The sequence below is a fragment of the Kockovaella imperatae genome, assembly GCF_002102565.1.
Source record: "Kockovaella imperatae strain NRRL Y-17943 chromosome Unknown BD324scaffold_16, whole genome shotgun sequence".
Classification (NCBI taxonomy): Eukaryota; Fungi; Basidiomycota; class Tremellomycetes; order Tremellales; family Cuniculitremaceae; genus Kockovaella; species Kockovaella imperatae.
The window spans coordinates 423,627-444,666 of NW_019028956.1; the positions used below are offsets into that span (position 1 = coordinate 423,627).

The following is a 21,040-nucleotide window of genomic DNA, read 5'->3' on the forward strand; positions in this document are numbered from 1 at the left end:
AGATCGCGACAGAGGTCAATATAAGTCTCGCCTGCTTCTTCCCTTGTATACTTGCTCAGGAATTGTACGCTCAATTCAGTCAACTGGCGATCCCTCTCTTGCGCTCGTTGTGCCATGATTCGGTTCCATTCCTCTTCGTGCGTTGCATTAGACGTGTCCTTGAAGTCTAACAGAGCGCCGCTCATCATATACTTACTGGGGCCGGTCGGCTCTGGCCCGGTGATAGGATCTCTGATGTCTGTCGGGAGCTCGCCGAGATTGTCCTCCTGTTCAGAATCGTGATTCGAGGCGCAATAGCCAGACCCAGGCGGAGCGATCCTCATGGGTACAGCCGATTGATTGCCCATGATTTCAGTTGAAGGTTGAAGGATGCGTCGATGCTGGCAGGGAAGTTTGCAGTGTGTAAGCTGAAGAGATCTGATATAATCTCGCAGGATAGGTGAAGGATCGAAGAGGACCGGGCGGCGGTGGCGGCGGAGACATGGATGGTCCTATCTATACCGTGTGGGCGGACTTTCAAAAGTGGTATCCACGGCTTGAAGTGTGCTGGAACGGATGGAAGGAGCTGTGGGAGAACGCTTCTCTTGCCGTAATCGCCCGTGTGGTCCACTGAACAAGTTTGAGGCGCAATTTCATTGAGGATTATCCATCGTTTGCCGTAGTAACGCCAACAGCCCCCAGAGACCAGGCTGTTGCCCGGACCGTCGGTTTCACAGTGCGCCATTCTTTTCTTCGACCTCTTCGTCTAGAGTCCAGCGGCGATGCACTCGCAAGTATCAGTATCAGAACGAAGGCAGTGGCGCCCATGTGGCGTAACTCATGCAGATTTGTTTTGCCAGAAGGTCCGAGCGGGGGTTAGGTGTCGTTGGGCAGATCAAGGTCCTAGACTGGACGTCCCACTCTCTCTCCAGTCGCCCGGTAGCTCATCGCTTCGAATCTGGATCTTGAGCCTTGAGAATCTCCTTGTCACTTGTCGAGTCCATCTTGAGAGTCTCCTTGGAAGCTCATGACGATGCGACTCCGATCCGGATCCACCATCACCTCTGTTGTTTCCATGGACGAGGAACGAGGTGGCAGAAGCGGTAAGTTCAGGGGCAAAGGCAGGGTCAAGGAAGGTCAAGGGACGAGAAGGTCAAGGTCATGCAGATCCAAGAAGAGCTCGGGGTCAGCAATGGACCTTTCGGGCCCGGTGAAGCTGAATGTGCGTGTGAGGACGAGATCGCAGAGCGCAGGATGGGCTGTGAATAGAGATCCAACAGAGGCCGTATCTACCAATTCAAAGCCACTACCTGAGGACAACGTGAGCTGAGCTCGACTCCCGCCCGTCAAAGCTGATGAGGCTCGTCAGATCTCTCGAAATACACATCCATCATCGAAGAAGGCTATTCTTCTTGATGACATTAGTAGTAACTTGACGGAGGATGACCGGTCCATGGCGAGTCAGTCGGAGAACGAGCTAGAGATCCCGATGATTGCCGCCAGTGCGAGAACGATCACATCGCAGGAGGAGCCAGGAGTTTCCTCCAAGCCTCTCAAGGCAGAACATATATCCCTAGAGACCGTATTGGCCGACTCCAGCCCCGCTCCGGCTCAAGCACTTGGCACACACACACAAGAGGAGCACCAACTTGGACACTCAGGTCAAGAGGACGGGCTCTCCTTTGAGCCACAACCTGCATCGACTCACGAGACCGCAAGACCGTCAGTCAGATTCCAAGAGGGAGGAGATGTGATGATTCCGCAAGTTCTCAGCTCAATCCTGAAAAATCCGCAAAGCGCCCGGCTGCCGGAGAGCGAGAACGCATCAGTGGCGATTAGCCCTTCGTCGCGTCCGAAACGCAAGCAAGCGACCGACCATCGCAAGGACACTCCGATCTCGAAGCGAAGGAAGGTCGTGACCGGAAATGAGCCATTGCTATACTCGCTTGAAGATTTTCAAGGCGCAATGTGTCTCTTGGAGTTACGTCTAGCAGGCAGAGAGGCCGTGCTTCCCTCCGTGGTGCTCAACGCCGCCCCTGAAGTGGAGATTGCTGAACCAATCAGTGGTGACCCGCCTCAGATTCCAGATCCCTGCCCATCGCAAAACCGACAAGCGACAACTTCCACTCGACAGATGGATTCGGGATCGGAGTCAGAGCAGCGAGGAGTTGAGCCGTTGGGCAACGAGGGAGAGAAGCTGGAGACCTCCTCAGAACGCATCCAGAGTCTGTACAAAAGATTCTCGTTTGTGCCCCGGTCCACGTGCGTGAAGGTGAGTCCTGTCAGTCAATATCAGATCATAACCCCCAGAATTACGCCATGACGCCAGACTCTGACGAGGATAATATAGTGATACCGCGACCGAATACATCTTGAGTTGCAGATCGACACGGTGGACCCATAGCACAATCGATATGCAGTGACAGACATTTTATACAGCTTGTTAAACGGGATTGATGGCTCCCTGTGCGAGTCCCGCCGAGTCAGGTGGACGAGGTCCTGTGGGCAGTCCATGATGGCCATGAGTCGGACTGCGACCTCCAAGTTCGGTCATTGGGCCGGAAGGTTCCACTGATACACTGAGATCTATGGTCCGAGAGGACGCTTTAGGCCTGCGGACAGTCGGAGGAGATGGGTATGCCTCGGCGCGAGGTGTGGTGATGCTCTCATTTAGACTCTCCTCCGATCGGGCAGAAGGCGTTTCTGACTCTATCTCGTTATCGGTCGAAACCTCCGAAGAAGAATCCTCGAGGGCTATAAAGGCGTCAGCCTCGCTTCGAGAGCTTGACTTACCAGGTTCGAGTGAGCGGCCACCCAGCCCTAGAAGAGCATCCGCACCGCCAGCCTGATATAGCATACTATTTCGCTTCCTCGTGCCGTGTTCCTGGTCCATAGACTCATCTGGCGGATCAGAAGGAGCGACATCTGGCTCCAAGCCCTCATCGTCAAAGATCGCTCCGAAGCTGGTGACCATCTCAGAAAAGATACCGGCGGGAATGCCCAACGTCGGGGAGAAGACTATTCCAATATTGCGCAAAGTCATCTTGTTGACGGCAGAGTTTCGCACAATGAGAATCAGATGGGCGGTGAGTGCTCGCAGCAGAGCATAGTTCGGTGGAGGGAGTTCGGACACCAACCGCGATAACTCTGACACCCTGCCGGATGATTCAATGATATCTTTTGGCTCAGCAATATTCTCCACAGGAACACTCACCCATGACGGCCAAAAAACGAGGATGCAGATCAAGAGTCAACAGGCTCATTGGTAGTTCACGTAGGAACGCTTTGAGCAAACCGGCAATAGCGTGTGGATCCCATCGGTCATCAATCTTGAGCAGATTGACGTCGCCTTCAGCATCGAATCTATCTTTGAGACCTTTGATGACTGCAGAGGAGCCACTGAGCCGATAGATTCCTTCCTCGGTCTCAGCTTTCTTAGCCTCCAGATACTCGATACAGCGGTAGACGATAGCCGGAAGATTCGCTTTGGACGCTACTTGCAGCGAGTCCGACAATGCAACGCCGAAGACGGGCCGATGAACCTTGTCATTTGTCTTTCCAAAGCTGTGCCAGAAACGGCCTGATTTGGCTTTCCGATCCCGATCTCGGTCATATCCTGGCGGTAGTTGTAGTCCGTCATTCGCCACTTTGCTGAGATAGGCTGCAGATGGAGCACTCGGTGGACCGCGAGAAGGCATGATGCTTTGGCGCTTTGAGGAACGTGATACGGGGTCCATCCCGGATTGACTAGATGGCGAGGTCGAGAGCTGGTCACTCGAGGAGCTTTGGGCGATGTTGAGGTGGCCCTGAGAATTCAGGGTGTTGTGACTCGACGCCTCGCCCACTGTACGCTTCTGCTCCATGGCATTGAAGATCGTGGGAGACGGCGCCCCGCTGAATTTGCTGCCTCCTGCCGATAAGGTTCCCATAGGTGCCGCGGCGGTGATGACCACGTCCTTGCTGTTCTTCCGTGAACCGCTTTTGCGCCTACTGAGAGTCTGTGCGACCGGACCGGGATTTGTCTGATGGGTTGGTGGTGGGGGAGGCGGCTGCGTGGACTCTGGCTCAACATAGCGGACGAGGACTTCGATCCAAGCGTCGCGCTCAGCATCACTCTCTGCACATAAAACATGCCGATTTGAAGCCCCACGTCGCGTCTGCTCAATGATCAGGAAGGCGTGTCGAAAGTCTCGATCGTCGCTTGACTCTGTTGGCCGGTTCTGTCGGCCGATCTGCGCATTCGTAATGGCGATGGATCCGAGGTGGGGACCTCCACGCTGTTCAATGTCAGCTTGACCCCGAACTGACGCGACTCACCGATTCGTAATACTCCATGACTGGCCCAGACAGGACGAAGTACCTCGTTTTCCAACCGCCAAAATTCTTGCCTTTCTTGGTCAGATACCCCTCCTTCCTTGCTGCAGTGGGTCGGGCCTGAACGGGATCTGTGCAGAGGAAATCGCACAAGTCGGTCTTATCCGAGATAGGAGCGACAAGCAGACTTTGGAGGTACGCTTCGAGCGCTGCCTTTCGTTGGTCTATTTTACTCGGGGCGAAATCCTTCCACGCCTTGCTATCTGGAAGAGGTGCCACCATGCTTTTCCACTCCTTTCGACCCTTGCCACATCTAGCTTTGATCTTGGCATCCAGATCGACAAACGCGCTGAACAGCTTGGATACATTCCAAGCGATGGGCTGCGAGTTTGGCGGGCGAATGACAACGGAGATGATGAAGCAAAGCACGTCTCGCCCAGAGGCATTGGGGTATACAGTGCTTGTAGGGATAGATATGCGAGCGTGAGGCAGGAGGGAAGAGGAAATACGAGGGAGCGTCTGACTCGAGGAAGGGGCCGGTGGAGCAGGGTGACGTCTAGGTGTGTCCTCGTCGGCCTTGCTATCGACAAGCTCTTGAGTAGCCTCCATCTCGACGGATTGAGGAGTATCAGACTTCTGAATCAGATGGGGATGCGGCTGCGGCATCTCTTGCACCGCTTGCTGTGGCACCGTCTCCTCTGCCAAGGTCGATCTGAAGGATTCATGTGTAGATTGTACGGGAGATGCCGGACTGTCCTGTATTCTGGGTGATTGGATGCTTGATCCACGCGGCGGGATATTCTGCAGTGAGGTCTCTGCGTCTGATTGTGGTTGTGAGTCATCTGCGGAAAGCTGAAGAGTCCTAGATAGTGCGCCATTGCCCGGTTCCGGTCTATCTGGATTTGTTTGGGTCGAGGGGCTCACAATCATATTTGACAGACCAGATGGTGGGGTCTGCTTTGCATCTTTCTGTCTGGACTGCGGCGAGTCGGCGAGTGAAAGCCACGACGATACTTCGGAAGGAAACACCATGCGGCTTTGCGGACGCAATTTGGTCTCCTGGATGACCATGGGTGAGGGCAGAAGGGGTGAGGAGTATGTTTTTTCGGTTGGAGAAGCCGTGCGCTCAATAGGAGAGCGCTCCACCGGCGAGCCATGAGAGGAGGCGATGGGTGAAGGGACTGTGAGACTCGGCTTTGACGATTTGTCCTGCAATTCGGGACTAGGTCGGGTGATGATGCTGCTCGACTGAATATCCTTCGGTCTTTCCTCGCGATCCGATAATTGTCTTCTGATGGGTGGAGCCTCTGCTCTGATGCCTAGACCTGTGACACTTGAGCTGTTGGACATCTTCTTCGAGCTGATGGGCTCCAAGCCTGCCGCCAGAAGCTTGCCGTTGGCTCTATCTCTCTCCGTCCGTAAACGATCATTATCAGATAGCAGGGACGCGCATTGCCCTCGCTGTTTCTCGATGAGCTTCCACAATTGAGAGTTTTGAGATTGCTGCGGGTCAGCTCTGTCTATTTAAGGGGCTCACTAGGCTGCTGCGGTCGGTCAATAACCCTTCGAGGGCCTTTCGAGTGTCTCCACCATGCGATCTCAACACCGTTTCAACATCCGTAGCGAGCGTTCCATCTTTTGACGAGCTGCTCCTTGGACTGCCATGCTGTGGCGAAGACTCTGGTGGACCAGGAGCAGAACGGTTCCGAGAGGACGTCGGCGTGGAGGTCACATTGTTCGTCATATGTGATGGTAGAGGAGATGCAGTCATGGTCGACATGGTAGGAGGCGGGAGGCGCGCAAGTCGAGGTATGTGTTTGGGGACAAGACTGCCTCCTTTGACTCAGGTTGCGAGGTCAACGGATTCGATTTCTGTTGGTTCAGGACATCAGCGCCCACATAATGTTCTCGAGTTTGGTGACGGACATACGACGTATCAGCTCTGGTCACGAGGCATGGTGCGGCGATTTTCAGCTTGATAGTGCTCACACGAGGCGAGTAACGGGACCGTGCGATTCGGCAGAGAACCGTTTCAACCTTGGCTAGAGAGTTGTTTTAGAGGGTCGACGTCTTCGTTACCGATGTTCTTAACTGGTAGAGTCTTGGACGCCGCCCTTGTCCGATACTTCCAACAATACGAGACAATGTCAGGTCAAGTCAACACGCGCTGGCGTTACCAATTGGCCGCGACGCGGCGAATGGGACAAAGATTTTTCTCAATTGTTGACGTAAAAACATGGAGTTTGTGGCGGTTGCCCGGGGCAAACGTCTGGGGTAAACGCCACCCGAGACTTGGCCAGGCAAGGTCTAAGAGCGAGGTGCCGAGCCTGAGTACGGGTACCAGTTGAATGAGACGGACGCTCATCACATGTGGCTGAATGGACGTTGATCATTCACAGTGTATATCAATCAAAATCCAACCCTACGCTGAGGATATAAGCACAATCGCCGTCGAATTTGGTTTTCGACGTCCGCATGGCGCAGTGGTAGCGTGGTACGTTCTTCTTATTGAAAACCCACCGTTCTCATTGCTCATCCTCGCAGTCAGTTTCCGGCTTGAGACTCAAGGGTGGAACTCGCTGAAGGCCGTGGGTTCGAACCCCGCTGTGGATTACTTTTTTGGCGATTGAGCAGACGATCGTTTTCTCAGATGCCCGAAGAGCGAGTGGACGATGGCTAGCCTGGACAAAGGAACGATCAGGGGAGGAATGACACTTGAGACGCATTTGAGGCCTGAACGCAACTTGATGCGTGCTTTGAAAAGCATGGCCTGGCTCTGCAAACAGTCCGGAGGCGAAAACTACTCTGATATGGTCAATCCCAGCGCATGGAGTCGCACTCGAGAAGAGGCGTTCATTCTGGCTTGCCCGAGCCCTCATGCTGTGTCTCTGACCACTATTCTCCGCATCTTCAATGATCCACCGATGCTTTGACGATGAATCTGTAAGCCCTCATGAGCTTACAGGTGGACAGGTCTCAAATGCGCGAGGGCTGCGTGAATAGGTGGTGGAGATGGCAATTGTGAACATCGGAAACCGCCACAGATCGCACGGAGCTGCCAACCTTGAGACTCGAAAGCACGGGCCACTCTCAGAGCGAGGTCTAGTAAGTGCCGAGTATCGGGCATGCATCCATTCTCTTCCCTCTTCACTCTTTCTTAGGCTTTGTTTCTTGCCAGCGCTGTATCAAAACAATCCTCTTACTTGACCACCTCGTGCGATGACCGACTCGCAATCCTCACCCCTTCTTGACCTCAATCACATCACACCACTGATCAGCTACGAGACGCTCACCCTCTCTACTGATCTCGACTTTGTCGAGCTCATTCATCATTATCTGACCCGAGACGACACCAGTGACACCCCTTCACTGCCTCGAATCATTACGCTCGTTCTAAATCATATTCCCTCTCCGCTTCTCTGCAACAAGATTGGCGACTACACTGCCGATTCTGGGGTCGAGCTGTTGACACAATGCCGGACGGTCATTGTCACTGAGCAAGCGCTTCACTCCCTCCTGTTGAGTTCCTCCGAGTATCGCTGCGAATTATCTACCTCGCTCGAAGGCCTCTCGACCATTGCTAGCCCTGACAGAGTGGAAGTTGCCAGCATTGACAACTTGCTCGACACGAGACGTAAGCGGCCCTCTCGATCCTCATGGTCGCCGACAGCCTACGAATTGGTAGATAAGTTGGTCAGCTCGTGGCTGAAAGAAGCTTTGGAAAGCCTGGTTATCTTCGGTCAATATCATCGCGTACACCCATACATACACCCCAATTCTAAGAAGCTGGTGAAGCAGATAGTCTGGCGAGGAATTTACGACAGCAAGCTCCACTATAGCGCTCTTCAAGCATCCAAGACTCCCAAAGCACCTTATATCCCTATCGCCCCCCTCAAGCCTGAAGACGATGCCGAACGCAAAATCGCCTGGCTTACGGCGGAAGCATACCCGCACGTTCACGCCTTCCTCAATCAGGAACTCAAGAGAGAATCAAGACGCAAGCTTGTCATTTCATGTCCTGAGCTCACACCTTGGGAAATGAGACAAGTGTGCAGGTCTCTTATTAGCGAGGCGGAATCCATGATTGGAGGCAAGGCTGATGGCATGATCGGTGACAGCTCTGCCAAGACGACCAGAAGGAGCTCTCGAGTCAGAGTAATTGTAGATGTCGAAGCTAGGCGTGTATGACGGATGCCAGTGGACTGATTTGAGATTCCCTTAGTAGGTCAGATCGTTATGTATCTTCCATTCTTGTGAGCCAACTGCCAACCGCCAATTGCCGACTGCCACATGCCATCCAATGACCAAACTTTCGCCCTAAAAATCCATTGCTCGAGCTCGTCTCTTTTCTTTTTCTTCTATCAATCAAGAAATGTACTTATGGTGTCTTTATTGTAGGGTGTTCAGAGTGTCAATCTCAACCTCATCTGCCCTCTATCCGATAACCTAGACTCAATGCGTTAAAGACAGGATTATTTGCCGACACGACCTTTGAAGGGCAATCTTTGAATGTGGTCTTTCCGTCGGCCTGGGTTCTGCCTACAATCGTATTTTTAGTGATTGATCATATGCATCGTTGTAGCCGTCTGCCATCCAGGATCACGTCTCGTTGCATCGCCTGCCTGCGGTCTGGCTCGATCTGAGCCTGTCAACGCGCCGTTGTAGAGAGATGGATTAATATGCAAACTTTGACTTTGAATCTCAATCTCATCTTGCAATCCCACCATCACCATGACCACTGCTTTTGACAGACGGCGCATTCCGGCGCCAGAAGACTCCTATCCACCTGAACTCTCTCACTCCGGCATAGAGGCGGGTCCATCAAATCATGCAGCCAGATCAAAGTCGACAAAACCCATCTGTAAGTTGAAGGGTTTTCTCAGAGCAACAATTAGCTGAACGGGCTACAGACCTCAAAGCTGGTCTCATCAGTCAGGCCAATGGCAGTGGCTATATCGAGAGTGGACGAGTGAAGATAGCCTGTTCAGTGTGAGCTGCTACGCCGTCATTGCCGCTCGCTATCATGTGCTGATTGCCGGCAGGTACGGACCCCGGCCAAAGCAACCACCATACTCTCCACAGGGTACCCTCAATCTGGAAGTGAAATTTGCTCCATTTGCTTCTCATTCCCGTCGAGCTCCTCTCAGGGTATGTCCCCAAGCCCTACAGCTGAGACTGAATCACTCTTTCAGGATACTGAGCCCGCAGCCCTTTCCTCTCTCATCCACTCACACCTCCTCCCGGCGCTACAATTGCATTTGCTACCAAAGTCCGCACTGGACATCCAGATTCTGGTCATCGAATCGGACTCAGTGCCCAACGTTCTATCTGCTGCTCTGACCGTCGCCTCCATGGCTGTAGCAGATGCTGGGATACCGATGAACGGTCTGGGCGTAGGCGTGATGATTGATTCTGAAGGATCGGGAGATCGAAATCAATCGGACATCGAGGTGCACGACTCGGGCGGCACGATCTCTATGGGAGTTATGCCGGCTCTGGGGAGGATCAGTGGGATCTGGATGACAGGGGAAATGTCGTTGGATCAAGCATGTTCTGTGAGGGTCATCATCCCTGCAGAAAAGAGTGCTGACATGCTCTCCAGCTGATCGATACAGGTGTTCAGGCTTCCAAGAGCACACACGCCATTCTTGCGCAGTCTTTAATCGCTAGAGCCGCTGAGCAGCTGTCATCGTCCTCATAGCATAGCATGGCATGCGCTCCCTATGCATTCTGCACCTAAATGACACGATCCTGATAGTCGTATCTGATATTTTTGATCGACCTAAATTTTCCGTATTCAACACTGTCGTCATTTCATCCTCATCCATTGCTCGCCATGTCACCAGGCAGAACCCTGCTGAGGGCTGTTGAACGCTCTGTGGCTCGTCAAAGATGTCTGCAGAGCTTACCTGTTGCTGCCCCTCTGCGGAAGCACTCATTCACATCGTTCCAGCATCGCTTGCCTCAGCATGCCGTGCGGATACCCCCTTCAATTGCACAAAGAAGGTACGCTACGACGTCACATTCGCACCCCGATGGGCCAGAGCCTGGCACACATACACAGGCTAAAATTTCTTCGCCTGGATCACCTGTCTCGAGTGTCCGCCGACTTCGCTCCCACCGACTAAGACGGCTGCTCGCGTTGCTGGCCCTTCTCTCTGCCCTTCTGATCTTCTACCAGACCCTTCCCCCCTTCCGACACATCGTTATCGCATCTGTGCGATGCGCGCGATTGATGAAGGCTGTGCTGCTCGCTGTGTGGGACTATAAATCTGTCTTTGCCAAAGAGGAACTCTTGACGGATTCAGACGAAGACAGAGCCACCAGACGAGCGAGACGGAAAGAATGCCATTTGAGAAGCGCGAATCGAATGCTCGAGGCTCTCAAGACCAACTCTGGAATCTACGTCAAGATTGGACAGCATGTCGCGGCTGTTCAGCTTCTTCCTCAGGAATGGACCTCTACCATGCGCCCATTGCAAGATCAATGTTTTCCCACTCCTATCGAAAAGATCAATGAGATGCTAGTGAACGACCTCGGAACCCGTTTAGACGATCTTTTCATCGACATTGACCCTGTCCCCATTGGTGTGGCATCGTTGGCCCAAGTGCACAGAGCGACGGACAGAGAGACGGGCAAGCGAGTCGCAATAAAGGTTCAGCATCCTGATCTTCAGGAATTCGCCAAAGTCGATATGAAGACCGTCAACTTTGCCATCGCGCTCGTCAAACGCATCTTCCCAGACTTTGAATTCTCATGGCTGGGAGAGGAGATGAATGTCATGCTTCCGCTGGAGATGGACTTCAGACACGAAGCATCCAACAGCCGACGGGCCCGTGGAAATTTCAAGCATCTCGAAGGCAAGACCAGCGTTTACTTTCCTGAGATCCTCTGGGCCGAGAGGAGATGTATGGTCATGGAATTCATCGAGGGTGCCCGAGTGGACGATTTGGCCTACTTGAAGGATCACAACATTGACAGGAACCAAGTCTCGCAGGAACTCTCCAGGATATTCTCTCAAATGGTTTATATGGATGGATATTTTCACGCCGATCCACACCACGGTAACCTCTTAATTCGATCTAAAGCGAAAGGCTCCAAGTCTCCATACAATTTCGATATCTGTCTCTTGGATCACGGGCAGTACTTTGACGTTCCGGACGACTTGAGAGTCAATTATGCCAGATTTTGGCTGAGCTTGATTCAACGCACGTCAGAGTCCACGACAGCAGAGCGGAAAAAGTACGCCAAGCTAGTAGGGAATATCGATGATGATATGGTGAATTGGATCGGCGTTGAGCGAAGCTGACAGACAGTATCCGATACTAGAATCTGCCATCACTGGTCGTATCAACATGTCGGATGCTGGTAACGAGCATGACAGCATGGCCGGATCCAGGCCATCGTCTCTCTTGGATGAGAAGCATATGGATGATAAAGAGATCGCAAAGCTGAGAGCCGCCGTGATGGAACGCGACGGTCTGATCGTCTCCATCTTCGAATTGCTTCGGACAGTGCCGAGGTGGGTCATGACGAGTTGGGCTCAGGCTGACCAGAAAAGACGTCTTCTCATGATCCTGAAACTGTCAGATCTTCAAAGGTGAGCCGGAATACTGGACGGTTTTGAACTGACGCGACTCAGATCACTCGACCAATCGCTCGCTACGACCCACGGTCAAAGCCGAATCTTCTTGATCGTAGCGAGATACTGCGCAGATGCCGGTGAGTCCTCACCTTTGCCTTCCCTCCTGACCCACTTCTCCTAGTCTGGCGAGATGATCTCATCAGAATACGTCAAGCTTGGCGAAGGACAGGTTTCACACTCAATCTCGTCAGCAACTTTGTCTCGGCTTTCTGGTCTCACGCATATTGGAGCATGACTCTTGGAGTGGCAGAATGGGGTATGGATGTCCGAGCCCGCATCGTAAAGATGGGCCTATGGATTCATGGATTACAGCAAGGTGGTCTTGCAAAAGCCAGAGAGCAAGCTGCGGGTCTTCATTGATGAGGCTCAACAATGTCACCATGGTCTATCAATCATTATATCTTGCATGAAGTGTCACTTTTACAACTTTCAGTTGAAGAATCCGTCTCGATTCACAATGGACACGATACCGCCCTCTTCGCTCTGCTGCCTTGCACAATCCTTTCTTCAAGTCTGTCCTCTCTCGTGGGCTTTTTCGGCCGAAGTTGATACTCATTCAATGCACTGAAGTCGTCCTCTCTCACCGGTGAGAGAGCTCCCTCTTTCCTGCGAGGAGCTGGGGCCCTTGTCAATCTCTCTTGCACTGTGCAAGATTTGGGCGATTGAACTGTCACTTGGGGCCTAATATCAGGGACCTGAGGACTGTAGGCGGGAGGAGATCGAGTGAGAGTGGCAGAGCGCTCTCGAACTATGATAGGGTCTCTAACACTACGACAGATTAGCCTTAAGGTGTCCAGAACTACTTACACTCTCTCTTCTTCGTCTCGCACAGTAATCTCGGTGGATTCCAGCACTCGCGAGATCCGGATCAAGGCTCCGACCCGTTTAAACGTGATGATCCAAAGGAAGGCGATAGCGGATACCTTGGTGGTCATTGACAGTCAATACGAGATCTCGACCTACTACAACCCAAAAGGCGTTCACGAGTACATTGCTAACGAGGGCGACAAAGGCGAGGAGGATCTGCAGGAACGATACTGAGACGCCATGGCTTTTGATCAGATCAAACGGCGAACCCCGGAAAAGACTTGGACCTACAACCGAGAGTGAGCTTACAGTACATACATATTTTGTGATGAGACGCTCACCCGAGAAGATCGTAACTCCTTGCGGCTTCCACCAAGATCGTGGAGGCCCACTCCAACCCGAGATGGATACCAATGTTTCGTTTATTTTACCCAGAGAGTTCGACAGCTCGGATTGAAGCCCTCGAGATACATCATGGATGTTGGTCAAGCTGAACAGGAGCTCTTCGTGTATGCCCTTACCAATTGAGTATAGTCTGCTGCACAATAGCAGCTTACCTGAAGACGGGAAGCACCCGCGACAGATCCCACTATCGCTGGTGTGAGCTCCTGCAGGGTGCTGCTGAGGTCATTGACTCCCTGAAAAATGTCAATCCTATCGCTAGACGGGGGCAATTACTTACCAGCCCGAGAGAGTTCATCTGAAGGGTGAGTTCTTGCCAAGCCACGTTTGCAGCAGCCTTCCATCTGTGAGCTCATTGATCGCGATGGGATCCGGAAAACTCACTGATTGTGCCATCCGGTCCGCTGATAGAGCGTGTGACTCGTCTTGCGCTTGCTGGAGAGAGTCTTTGACAAATTTCATGACCTCTCGAGATTGCTGATCCATCTGATTGATGTGCTGGAGTAAAGCATCACAAGCTGTCTCTTTGCATGACTCTCACCTGTGCAGCAGATTGTCTCAGAGACAAATCGAGCTTGGAGAATCAGCTGTGTATTATGTGAAGCAGCTTCATGACTTACCGCTGATAGCATGCCGTCACGTCTCTGAGTATACCCTTCTTCCGCTCGCAAGATCATCGCCTGGATAACACTGTGTCCTTCCGTTCGAACGTCTTCCCACATCGCATCGCCTGCCCCTTCGAAGCTTTTGATAGCCTCCTCAAATCGGAACAAAGCCGAATCCTGCCGCTGCTCATGAGACATCAACAGGGACAAGGTCGAGAACGTGTCGGTCATGACTCGATTCATTTCCTGGAGATGATCAGCTCCGATACCACGGATGAGCTGACCATAATGACATCTCTGAGCCCATCTTGCATGTGAGAGGCGTTGGTCTTCTCCGCCTCGAAGCGTTCCTGCATCTCCTGGAAGACCCTGATCGAATACTGAGTGAGATCGATGTACGCGCGACGAGCAGTCTCTGGTGACCTATCAGCAGCCACTGGCTAGGCGCTCATCGGCGATGCTGACCTGCTTGTACTTTGCCGTCCAATGCGAGGCAAAGCTGAGCTGAGAGACTTTCAGCTGATATCTCATCAACTCAACTGACTAGCTTTGTTCAGGTATCCTTCGTAGCTTGTCCAGTCCTGCGTACTTCGTCTGATGGCACTATTGCATCAATTGCGATCGCTCAAACTCCCTCACGCTATGCATGGAGATAGATTCATCTCCATCTCCACTGTCCACCCGTTTTGACCGGCGCCTGGTGCCCAGTAGATGCACTCTGATGGCAGGGGTTGGGAGGCTGACAACATGGAACAGAGTGTAAAAGAGATGGCGACTGAGTGAACATAAGCGATAATTGGTATGATGATCAAGGCACCTACTTGATCGCCGATCCCTCTCGCTCAATATTGGCTCAATGGCTGAACTGCCACATCGTATCTGTAGTCTTGAAGCTATCTCTGTCTGACATTCGCCATGGTTCATGATGGACAGCGCATCTAGTCGTGTCAATCTTCATCTAGTATCATTCGGCTGCGCTGACCTAGATCCTCGATTGCACGTCCTTGGGCTATCGGGCCGCTCGGATCTGAGGTAAGGTGTCAGTAGGGCTACAAGTCAAGTAGGACTCAGAGGCAGAAGTGGCCATGTTTCATGTTCCAGACCAACAAATGGGCAGCAATGATTGGTTGACTCACTTCCAACATCTAGGTCTAGTCCTTCACCTAAGCTCGTCACCGCAACAGCAAACATTACCGCGTTGATTGCCTTCATAGTGGGAGGACACTGCTCCAGCCTTTAGGGTTTCAGTTCCGAGCGTCGAAAATCTCGGTGTGTGAATCTAAGAATGAAGGAAACTGGTCTGCAGGCTGTGGTATGAGCTTGATCAACTCCTTGTTCAGCCCGTCGCCGGAAGAGAGCCAGTTGCAGATGTTGGGAGGACACAATACAAATGTCCGAAGGATGACCGAAAATCAAAAAATCAAAAGATCAGTCGCGGAGAGGTCCAAGTGGAGGTCTGTGCGCCGGGGTGGCAAACGGGATCAAATGATTGGGTGTATCGTGGCGATTGGTGTGGATGAGAGCGAGTTTGACCCGGTCAGCAGAGATAGAGATGAGCCGAAGAGTGATGATACACGATCGAGATGACAGAGCCATACGCAGATACTGAGAATACTCCTTTGTCTTTCACCGGCGACACCTTGGACCAAAGGATCAAGAGACTCGCGAGGCTGAGCGCCTCGCGTCCTTTGAAGCAAGGCATTGGGCTAGCGATACATGTATGATGGTACTGACTACAACAAAGCCCCTGTTATACACTCAATGGCATGCCTAGGCGCGACTCATGCGACTCATTGCAATTCCTTTGGCCAATCTTTCTTCTTGAGCCATTCGCCATTGGGTCCAAAACGAGGGTTCGACTTGAAATGTATGCCGTCTCCTTGCGGTCGTCCAAGAGGCACTAAGAAGACGGTCAGCACCAGCTACGCGAGGAGCAAGTACAGGATGCTCACAGAACCATCCTATCCACTTCGTGCCCATTTCCTGCTCCCACATTTCCATGCTATTGCCCCATTTCCACCTTGCGTCGACTTCAACTCCTCCCCACTCTTCCTTCCACCGCTTTCTGACCTTTCGCTTTTCATGGTTCTTCCACAGTGTCCCGAACTCAGCTTGCAAGGCGTGATCTTCGTGCTCTCTCTGATCTCTGCTTTTGTACGATTCGACCGTTGATACTCCCTTGATGATGAGATAGACATGACTTGAGTACATCATGCCGGCAAAGAGACCAAAGATGGCCGCGCTGAGACGTCAGCGGCATCAATCATTGTTGAGCTCACGCAATAAGCAACCCCATCACTTGACCATCGATCTCTGGCATCTTGGTCAAGACGATTACGAGCCAGATGACCAGGTACGAGCAGAAGATGGAGGCTTGTAAGGTGAAAATGATGAAATACTGACATGGTTCAGTTGGCGCTACTCCACTGTACCACTCACTGTGTGATTTCTCCATCCGACGCACTGTCCGATCCATGGGCAATGGTCTACTCGTTTAGTACGTCTCATCCGCCATACTCACGATCAAACTGCATGACACAGGTCCCGCAATGACGGCAATGGTGTGCCCGATCGGGTTTGTTGATCTCGCAATATCGACACCATCTGGGGCCCGTTTGCGGTAACGGCACTGGTCTCTCGACGTATATTTCATCTTTCGGACCTCGTGTCTTTGCTTCGCGGCTCAATGCTGCAGACCCTGGTGCCTCCGTCTCCGAACCCCGTACGAAATCCGAGACCAAGTGCGATATCGGTACCAATTGAGATGGCTCAGGCGCTTCAGTGTCGACCAAAGCTGGACCATGGACAAGGGTGGAGTGTGAGTCGACCATCTGAGCGGATGCGGTCTCTGCAGCGGATGGTCCGGATTCGGTCGGCGCTTGGCCGGAAACAAAATCCGAAGGGGGAGCTGGCATCTTCGGACAATGCTGCACCGATCAGTGTCATTCCTAAGTATCCCACTTACGTCTCGCGCCAAGCCGGGACCGACAATCAGAATCTGAGCATTGCGTCAGGGTCCAACCCCTGATCAGTAGACCTACCATCATGTAAGACCAGACGAAAACGAGCCATAGGATGATGAAAGTTATCATGGTCCCAACTGAGACATCGTTAGATAGTTCCAGGAATGAACACCCACTTCCAATCGCCCTTCCAAACCCCACCGAAGAGTCATTCCTGATCATTGGCGTGCACACTCGACCAACAACGACGTAGAATGACCAAATGATCAGAGCGCATAGAACACTGCCAGGGATGAGCATCCCTTGCTCCTCAGCTTCAGAGACTCACAACACAGCTATGTATCTCTGTGGCCACGGGTCTGACCTCGAGGGTCCATACCTCGTCATGAAGCCTTGGCCAGATCGCCGCTCAGAAGTCCCAAACCATTTCCGCCGCTTCTTCTCAGATTTTGGGATATTGGAGGAGCTAGACGACCGTGCTTGCGAGTGCATCGGGAGTGAGCCACCCGTGGGCTCGTTTACCGTCATCGTGTTTGACTCCTGAAGCTGATCTCCATCCTATATTGACTTCAGTCGCCACCATATCCATTGACGACCACTCAAAACGTCATGCCCAGACGACCTGGGATAAAACCAACAAAAATATCTAGATATATTTAATGGTTCAGGGTCTACAGCCACTCCCGTCGAACATTCGCCCAGTGTTCATCTTTACTTGCTTGTTGCTTGCTCCAACTTGCAGCGAAGCATCGTCACTATGTCACGACGACTCTATTTGGGAAGGCTCAACCCTAGTGAGTACCTCATGCTCTGTCTCGCTGACCCGAACTAAGGCACAAACAAGAATGACATCGAGGATGTTGGTGTAGAAGTCATTTTCGAGACTGACCTCCACCATAGCTCTTCAAAAACTACAAGCCTGTCGACATTCGTACCATGGGCAACTTTGCCTTTGTCGAGCTCGAGTCGAGCCGAGTGAGTACCTCTCAATCGCTTCTCACTTACCCTCTCAGGATGTCGAAGATGCGTCTCGTGAATTGAATGGCAAGGACCTCCTCGGGGAGCAGTATGTGAACAGCATTTAGATCCCTCTGACGCCCGCCCAGAATCATCGTCGAGCCCGCGAGAGACTCGCGACGACGAGAAGGATATGGTGAACGAGACCCGTGAGCTGTTCGAGCGGCAGGACATCCCTAATAAATCCTAGATACTCTCGTCCACCTCCCCCTGCCTCTCGGATTGGGCTCCCCAAGCGAGGAATCAAGATCAATGTCTCGAGTATTCCCACGTCTACAAGTTGGCAGGTGCGGTGAAATTTCTTTTATATCCCTCCCTTGCCTTGGAACTTGGTTTGGTCCAGGAGTCTGTCGTGAAAGGTCACTATCCAATGTCGCTGTCTTCACTCGATGGCTCTTCGTTCGGGTGTCCTATCATGCTTTTCGTCCGTCCTCCACCACGGGGCTGCCTCGGGATCCATGATGGTCTGGAACTGTGATGGCTAGAAGTATGGCGAAGCGCGTGGCTTTCGGCATGACATCAATCTTGATCCTTCTTGACTGGTCCCGTACCCCTCTTCTCATCACATCCCATGGTCCCATCGAGATGGCTCAGAAATCTGATTTGACTGGTCCTGACATTCATGGCTTTGGCCTCTCTTTGCATAGGACCTTAAAGACTACGGTCGAATGGGATCACCCAATATCCTCTACGCTGATATCGACCGAAACGATCCTACCAGCGGGTGAGTGATACCTTCAATTCGCAATTCGCTGACATGTCAGGGTGATTGCCTTCCCCAACATGGAAGACGCCGAGGAGGCTTTGAGAAAGCTCTCTGGTGTCGATATTAACGGTCAACCCGTCAAGCTCGAGCTCGCCCCCGTATGTCTATTGATTTCGAAAGTTTTGCACATGCTGAAATCACACCCGCAGAATGAGGGTCTTGGTGACGAGAGCATGGATCGAACATATGAACGACGAGACATTGACCGTGGTGGTCCAGGAGGGTATGATCGTCGACCTCCCCCTCGGGACTATTACGATCGACCTCCCCGAGGAGGATACGATGACTACGATCGACGAGGACCATCCAGGTACGACGATCGACCCAGATATGATGACAGGCGATATGATGACAGACGATATGACGATCGTCGGGATGACAGGGACGGATATGGGCGAAGAGAAGACAGGGACGGGTATCGAGGAGGCGGTGGAGATCGACCTCCTCGAGATCGTGATTACGATCGGGACAGAGCTAGAAGTCCACCCAGGAGAAGGGATGACGATCGATACGCTCGGGATGACCGTGAATAAGGCGCAGGCACGAAGGGGGGAAAGAGCAGAGGCGGAAGCAAAAGCTGAAGAGAAAAAAATGACACATGGATGGTCAGTCTTGTGATCTGTGTGTGTTCTGTGAATCAAGTTCATAGCGTGAAAGAGTCTGCAGAAATAGGGCATGAATTTGGTCCTTCAGAAGCATGATATCTTAGAGGGAAGTAAGTCTCTTGTCATTGGACTCGTTCGAACTCAACAGGCGTCGCAAGCCCCATAGTTCTATTGTGGCAATTTCCGGCTACTCCAACCCTTGACCTGCCGCCACTGTCGACGAAATATCCGCTCCGCCGTCGTCCTGGGTCGTCTTCAAGACAATAAATGGTTTCAAATGCATACACATGAGAGGCATGGTTGTGACATCAAGAGTTTCGTCAACAAAAAACGACAAGGTACTGCTGGTCTAAGATCTTAATCTAATCAAGAAGAACACCCAAAAAATGCGCCAAAGACATGTATAAAAATTGTATAGGTCGTGAATCACAAGTCTGTGTCCCAAATGTATCGCCGTCTTAAAACGTAATTTGTCGTGAAAGAACATGAAAGTCCATCGTAGCCCTTCAGCCAGCTCCGAGCTCTTGATGACTGTCAATTTTGCCAGCACACAGTGTGGCCTTCGATATCCAGGGGTCCAAGTCCGACTTCGAGTCCAAGGCCTTCGGTAGGTTGCTGGTTGGTCGGTCCCGTTTTTTGCACCATATGAGCAAGGTGCTGTTCAGGTGAAGAACCTGATGACCCAGAGATGAGTCCAGCGTCCTCAGGCGAGTAGATGTGATGGGGACCGCTGCCTTCGGAGAAACTAGTACTTGTGCTGGTCGTCAACGACGCCGGATGAATGTTGCCACCCGACCATGATGAGTTGTTTGATCGGGTCGTGGCATCGGGGTCAGGTGACGGTTGCATCACCTCAAGGTGGTGGTCCTCGGTGGTCTTGGGGATATGATGCATCATGGGTCGAGGCATCCCAGGGTATGGCTGAAAGTAGGTCGGTGCAGGAGCGAGAGGCGATGCCGCCACTGAATCACGACGGATGGGCGTGGAGTGAGTGGGCTGATTCCAGATGTAGTGTTGATATTGGGGTGGAGCGGATGGAGCGATCTGCCCGGATGAGGCAAGAATAGATTCTAGCTGGCGGATACGAGCGTTTTGCATGTCCTGGATGTGTTGAAGCTCACTGACGTTGGTCAGCCAGAGTGACGTGACCTTCACTCACTAGATGTATTTGACACTCTGCGACAAAATACGACCTTTGCACTGAGCAGCATCCCGGGGCTGCTTGGTGTTAGGGTTGGGTCTCTTCTTCTGTGTACGGGTCAGTGTCTAGTAAGTTGACCAATTTCGACACTCACCTTCTTCTTTGAACTTCCCCTGTTCTCCTCCTCATCCTCTTCAGCCTGCGCTGCCTCTTCGGCGTATCGGGCGGGCAAGAGCTTCCCGAGCTCCTCAATCTTGCCATTGATATGCTCTCGTCTTCGTTTCTCGACTTGATTGTGACACTCCCGTCGCTTCTGTCGCTTGAATGTATCTTCCACCGGCATAGCGGGGGTTTCGGGGCTGAGTTATCAGGTGATTGCACATTTTTCAAAGCTCACCTATCGATCACACTTGGATCCATGCTTCCAGGATAGCTGTAGCCTTGGTTGAAGAGACCTGGAGTTGCTGATTGACCACCCCACGAGACAGCTGAACGGGGCATAGACATAGTGTACGCGTTGGCGTTTGCATAGGTCTCTCCAGGGGTAGTGATGACACTGAGCTTTGGCTCTGGTGCAAAAATATCGTCTTGGCTGACCGCGCGTCCGTGACCTGCTCGACCTGGGTAAGGGTTCTGTCGTCGAGCGCCGTCCTGAAGAGAAGTCTTGCGACCGGCGCGATTCTTGGGAGAATCTCGATAAGTAGGAAGAGGCGCACTCAGAGGAGCGGGCTCCGGCTCGGAGGGGTTGAATTGATAATGGTTGACGGGCTCGAGCTGTTCATGAGATCCGAATCGA

General features: G+C 52.3%; 9 protein-coding genes and 1 pseudogene across 10 annotated transcripts; 6 read left to right on the forward strand and 4 right to left on the reverse strand.

Moving 5' to 3' along the window:
• Positions 1 to 1,171: 1,171 nt before the first annotated feature.
• Positions 1,172 to 2,355, forward strand: BD324DRAFT_653766 (hypothetical protein; the record flags this gene model as incomplete). Its single annotated transcript, XM_022018700.1, has 3 exons — positions 1,172 to 1,300; positions 1,349 to 2,251; positions 2,290 to 2,355. 3 exons carry the CDS (start codon positions 1,172 to 1,174, stop codon positions 2,353 to 2,355), a joined length of 1,098 nt encoding a protein of 365 aa, XP_021868364.1.
• Positions 2,356 to 2,362: 7 nt separating this feature from the next.
• Positions 2,363 to 6,223, reverse strand: BD324DRAFT_195473 (hypothetical protein). The gene is made up of 4 exons (XM_022012150.1): positions 5,831 to 6,223; positions 4,297 to 5,796; positions 3,194 to 4,256; positions 2,363 to 3,156 (listed from the first exon to the last, which is right to left on the reverse strand). Exons 1-4 carry the CDS (start codon positions 6,071 to 6,073, stop codon positions 2,423 to 2,425), a joined length of 3,540 nt encoding a protein of 1,179 aa, XP_021868365.1. The 5' UTR covers positions 6,074 to 6,223; the 3' UTR covers positions 2,363 to 2,422.
• Positions 6,224 to 6,762: 539 nt separating this feature from the next.
• Positions 6,763 to 6,906, forward strand: BD324DRAFT_t33 (annotated as a pseudogene). Its single transcript has one exon. The product of its transcript is annotated as a tRNA-OTHER (tRNA).
• Positions 6,907 to 7,512: 606 nt separating this feature from the next.
• BD324DRAFT_653768 (hypothetical protein) lies at positions 7,513 to 8,481 on the forward strand (the record flags this gene model as incomplete). Its single annotated transcript, XM_022018701.1, has 1 exon — positions 7,513 to 8,481. One exon carries the CDS (start codon positions 7,513 to 7,515, stop codon positions 8,479 to 8,481), a length of 969 nt encoding a protein of 322 aa, XP_021868366.1.
• A 514-nt stretch (positions 8,482 to 8,995) lies between these two features.
• Positions 8,996 to 10,097, forward strand: BD324DRAFT_638286 (3' exoribonuclease family, domain 1-domain-containing protein). Its single transcript, XM_022017098.1, has 5 exons — positions 8,996 to 9,154; positions 9,204 to 9,282; positions 9,336 to 9,441; positions 9,486 to 9,848; positions 9,896 to 10,097. The coding sequence occupies exons 1-5, from the start codon at positions 9,025 to 9,027 to the stop codon at positions 9,992 to 9,994; spliced, it is 777 nt and encodes a 258-aa protein (XP_021868367.1). The 5' UTR covers positions 8,996 to 9,024; the 3' UTR covers positions 9,995 to 10,097.
• A 431-nt stretch (positions 10,098 to 10,528) lies between these two features.
• On the forward strand, positions 10,529 to 12,298 carry BD324DRAFT_653770 (ABC1 family-domain-containing protein; the record flags this gene model as incomplete). The annotated part of the gene is made up of 5 exons (XM_022018702.1): positions 10,529 to 11,572; positions 11,610 to 11,815; positions 11,855 to 11,893; positions 11,936 to 12,015; positions 12,060 to 12,298. 5 exons carry the CDS (start codon positions 10,529 to 10,531, stop codon positions 12,296 to 12,298), a joined length of 1,608 nt encoding a protein of 535 aa, XP_021868368.1.
• Positions 12,299 to 12,823: 525 nt separating this feature from the next.
• Positions 12,824 to 14,964, reverse strand: BD324DRAFT_653771 (hypothetical protein; the record flags this gene model as incomplete). Its single annotated transcript, XM_022018703.1, has 14 exons — positions 12,824 to 13,032; positions 13,087 to 13,261; positions 13,303 to 13,383; positions 13,428 to 13,484; positions 13,532 to 13,645; positions 13,689 to 13,721; positions 13,768 to 13,998; positions 14,037 to 14,167; positions 14,218 to 14,256; positions 14,297 to 14,355; positions 14,392 to 14,527; positions 14,574 to 14,690; positions 14,735 to 14,779; positions 14,889 to 14,964. The coding sequence occupies 14 exons, from the start codon at positions 14,962 to 14,964 to the stop codon at positions 12,824 to 12,826; spliced, it is 1,503 nt and encodes a 500-aa protein (XP_021868369.1).
• A 419-nt stretch (positions 14,965 to 15,383) lies between these two features.
• On the reverse strand, positions 15,384 to 17,333 carry BD324DRAFT_638314 (DHHC palmitoyltransferase-domain-containing protein). Its single transcript, XM_022017099.1, has 9 exons — positions 17,044 to 17,333; positions 16,892 to 16,998; positions 16,794 to 16,852; positions 16,718 to 16,750; positions 16,274 to 16,679; positions 16,192 to 16,238; positions 16,032 to 16,150; positions 15,705 to 15,994; positions 15,384 to 15,652 (listed from the first exon to the last, which is right to left on the reverse strand). The coding sequence occupies exons 1-9, from the start codon at positions 17,241 to 17,243 to the stop codon at positions 15,543 to 15,545; spliced, it is 1,371 nt and encodes a 456-aa protein (XP_021868370.1). The 5' UTR covers positions 17,244 to 17,333; the 3' UTR covers positions 15,384 to 15,542.
• BD324DRAFT_638320 (hypothetical protein) lies at positions 17,334 to 19,193 on the forward strand. The gene is made up of 9 exons (XM_022017100.1): positions 17,334 to 17,509; positions 17,549 to 17,574; positions 17,616 to 17,690; positions 17,729 to 17,781; positions 17,822 to 17,881; positions 17,923 to 18,019; positions 18,380 to 18,456; positions 18,497 to 18,596; positions 18,648 to 19,193. Exons 1-9 carry the CDS (start codon positions 17,473 to 17,475, stop codon positions 19,029 to 19,031), a joined length of 909 nt encoding a protein of 302 aa, XP_021868371.1. The 5' UTR covers positions 17,334 to 17,472; the 3' UTR covers positions 19,032 to 19,193.
• Positions 19,194 to 19,348: 155 nt separating this feature from the next.
• On the reverse strand, positions 19,349 to 21,040 carry BD324DRAFT_195844 (hypothetical protein). The gene is made up of 3 exons (XM_022012151.1): positions 20,399 to 21,040; positions 20,263 to 20,351; positions 19,349 to 20,223 (listed from the first exon to the last, which is right to left on the reverse strand). The coding sequence occupies exons 1-3, from the start codon at positions 20,585 to 20,587 to the stop codon at positions 19,638 to 19,640; spliced, it is 864 nt and encodes a 287-aa protein (XP_021868372.1). The 5' UTR covers positions 20,588 to 21,040; the 3' UTR covers positions 19,349 to 19,637.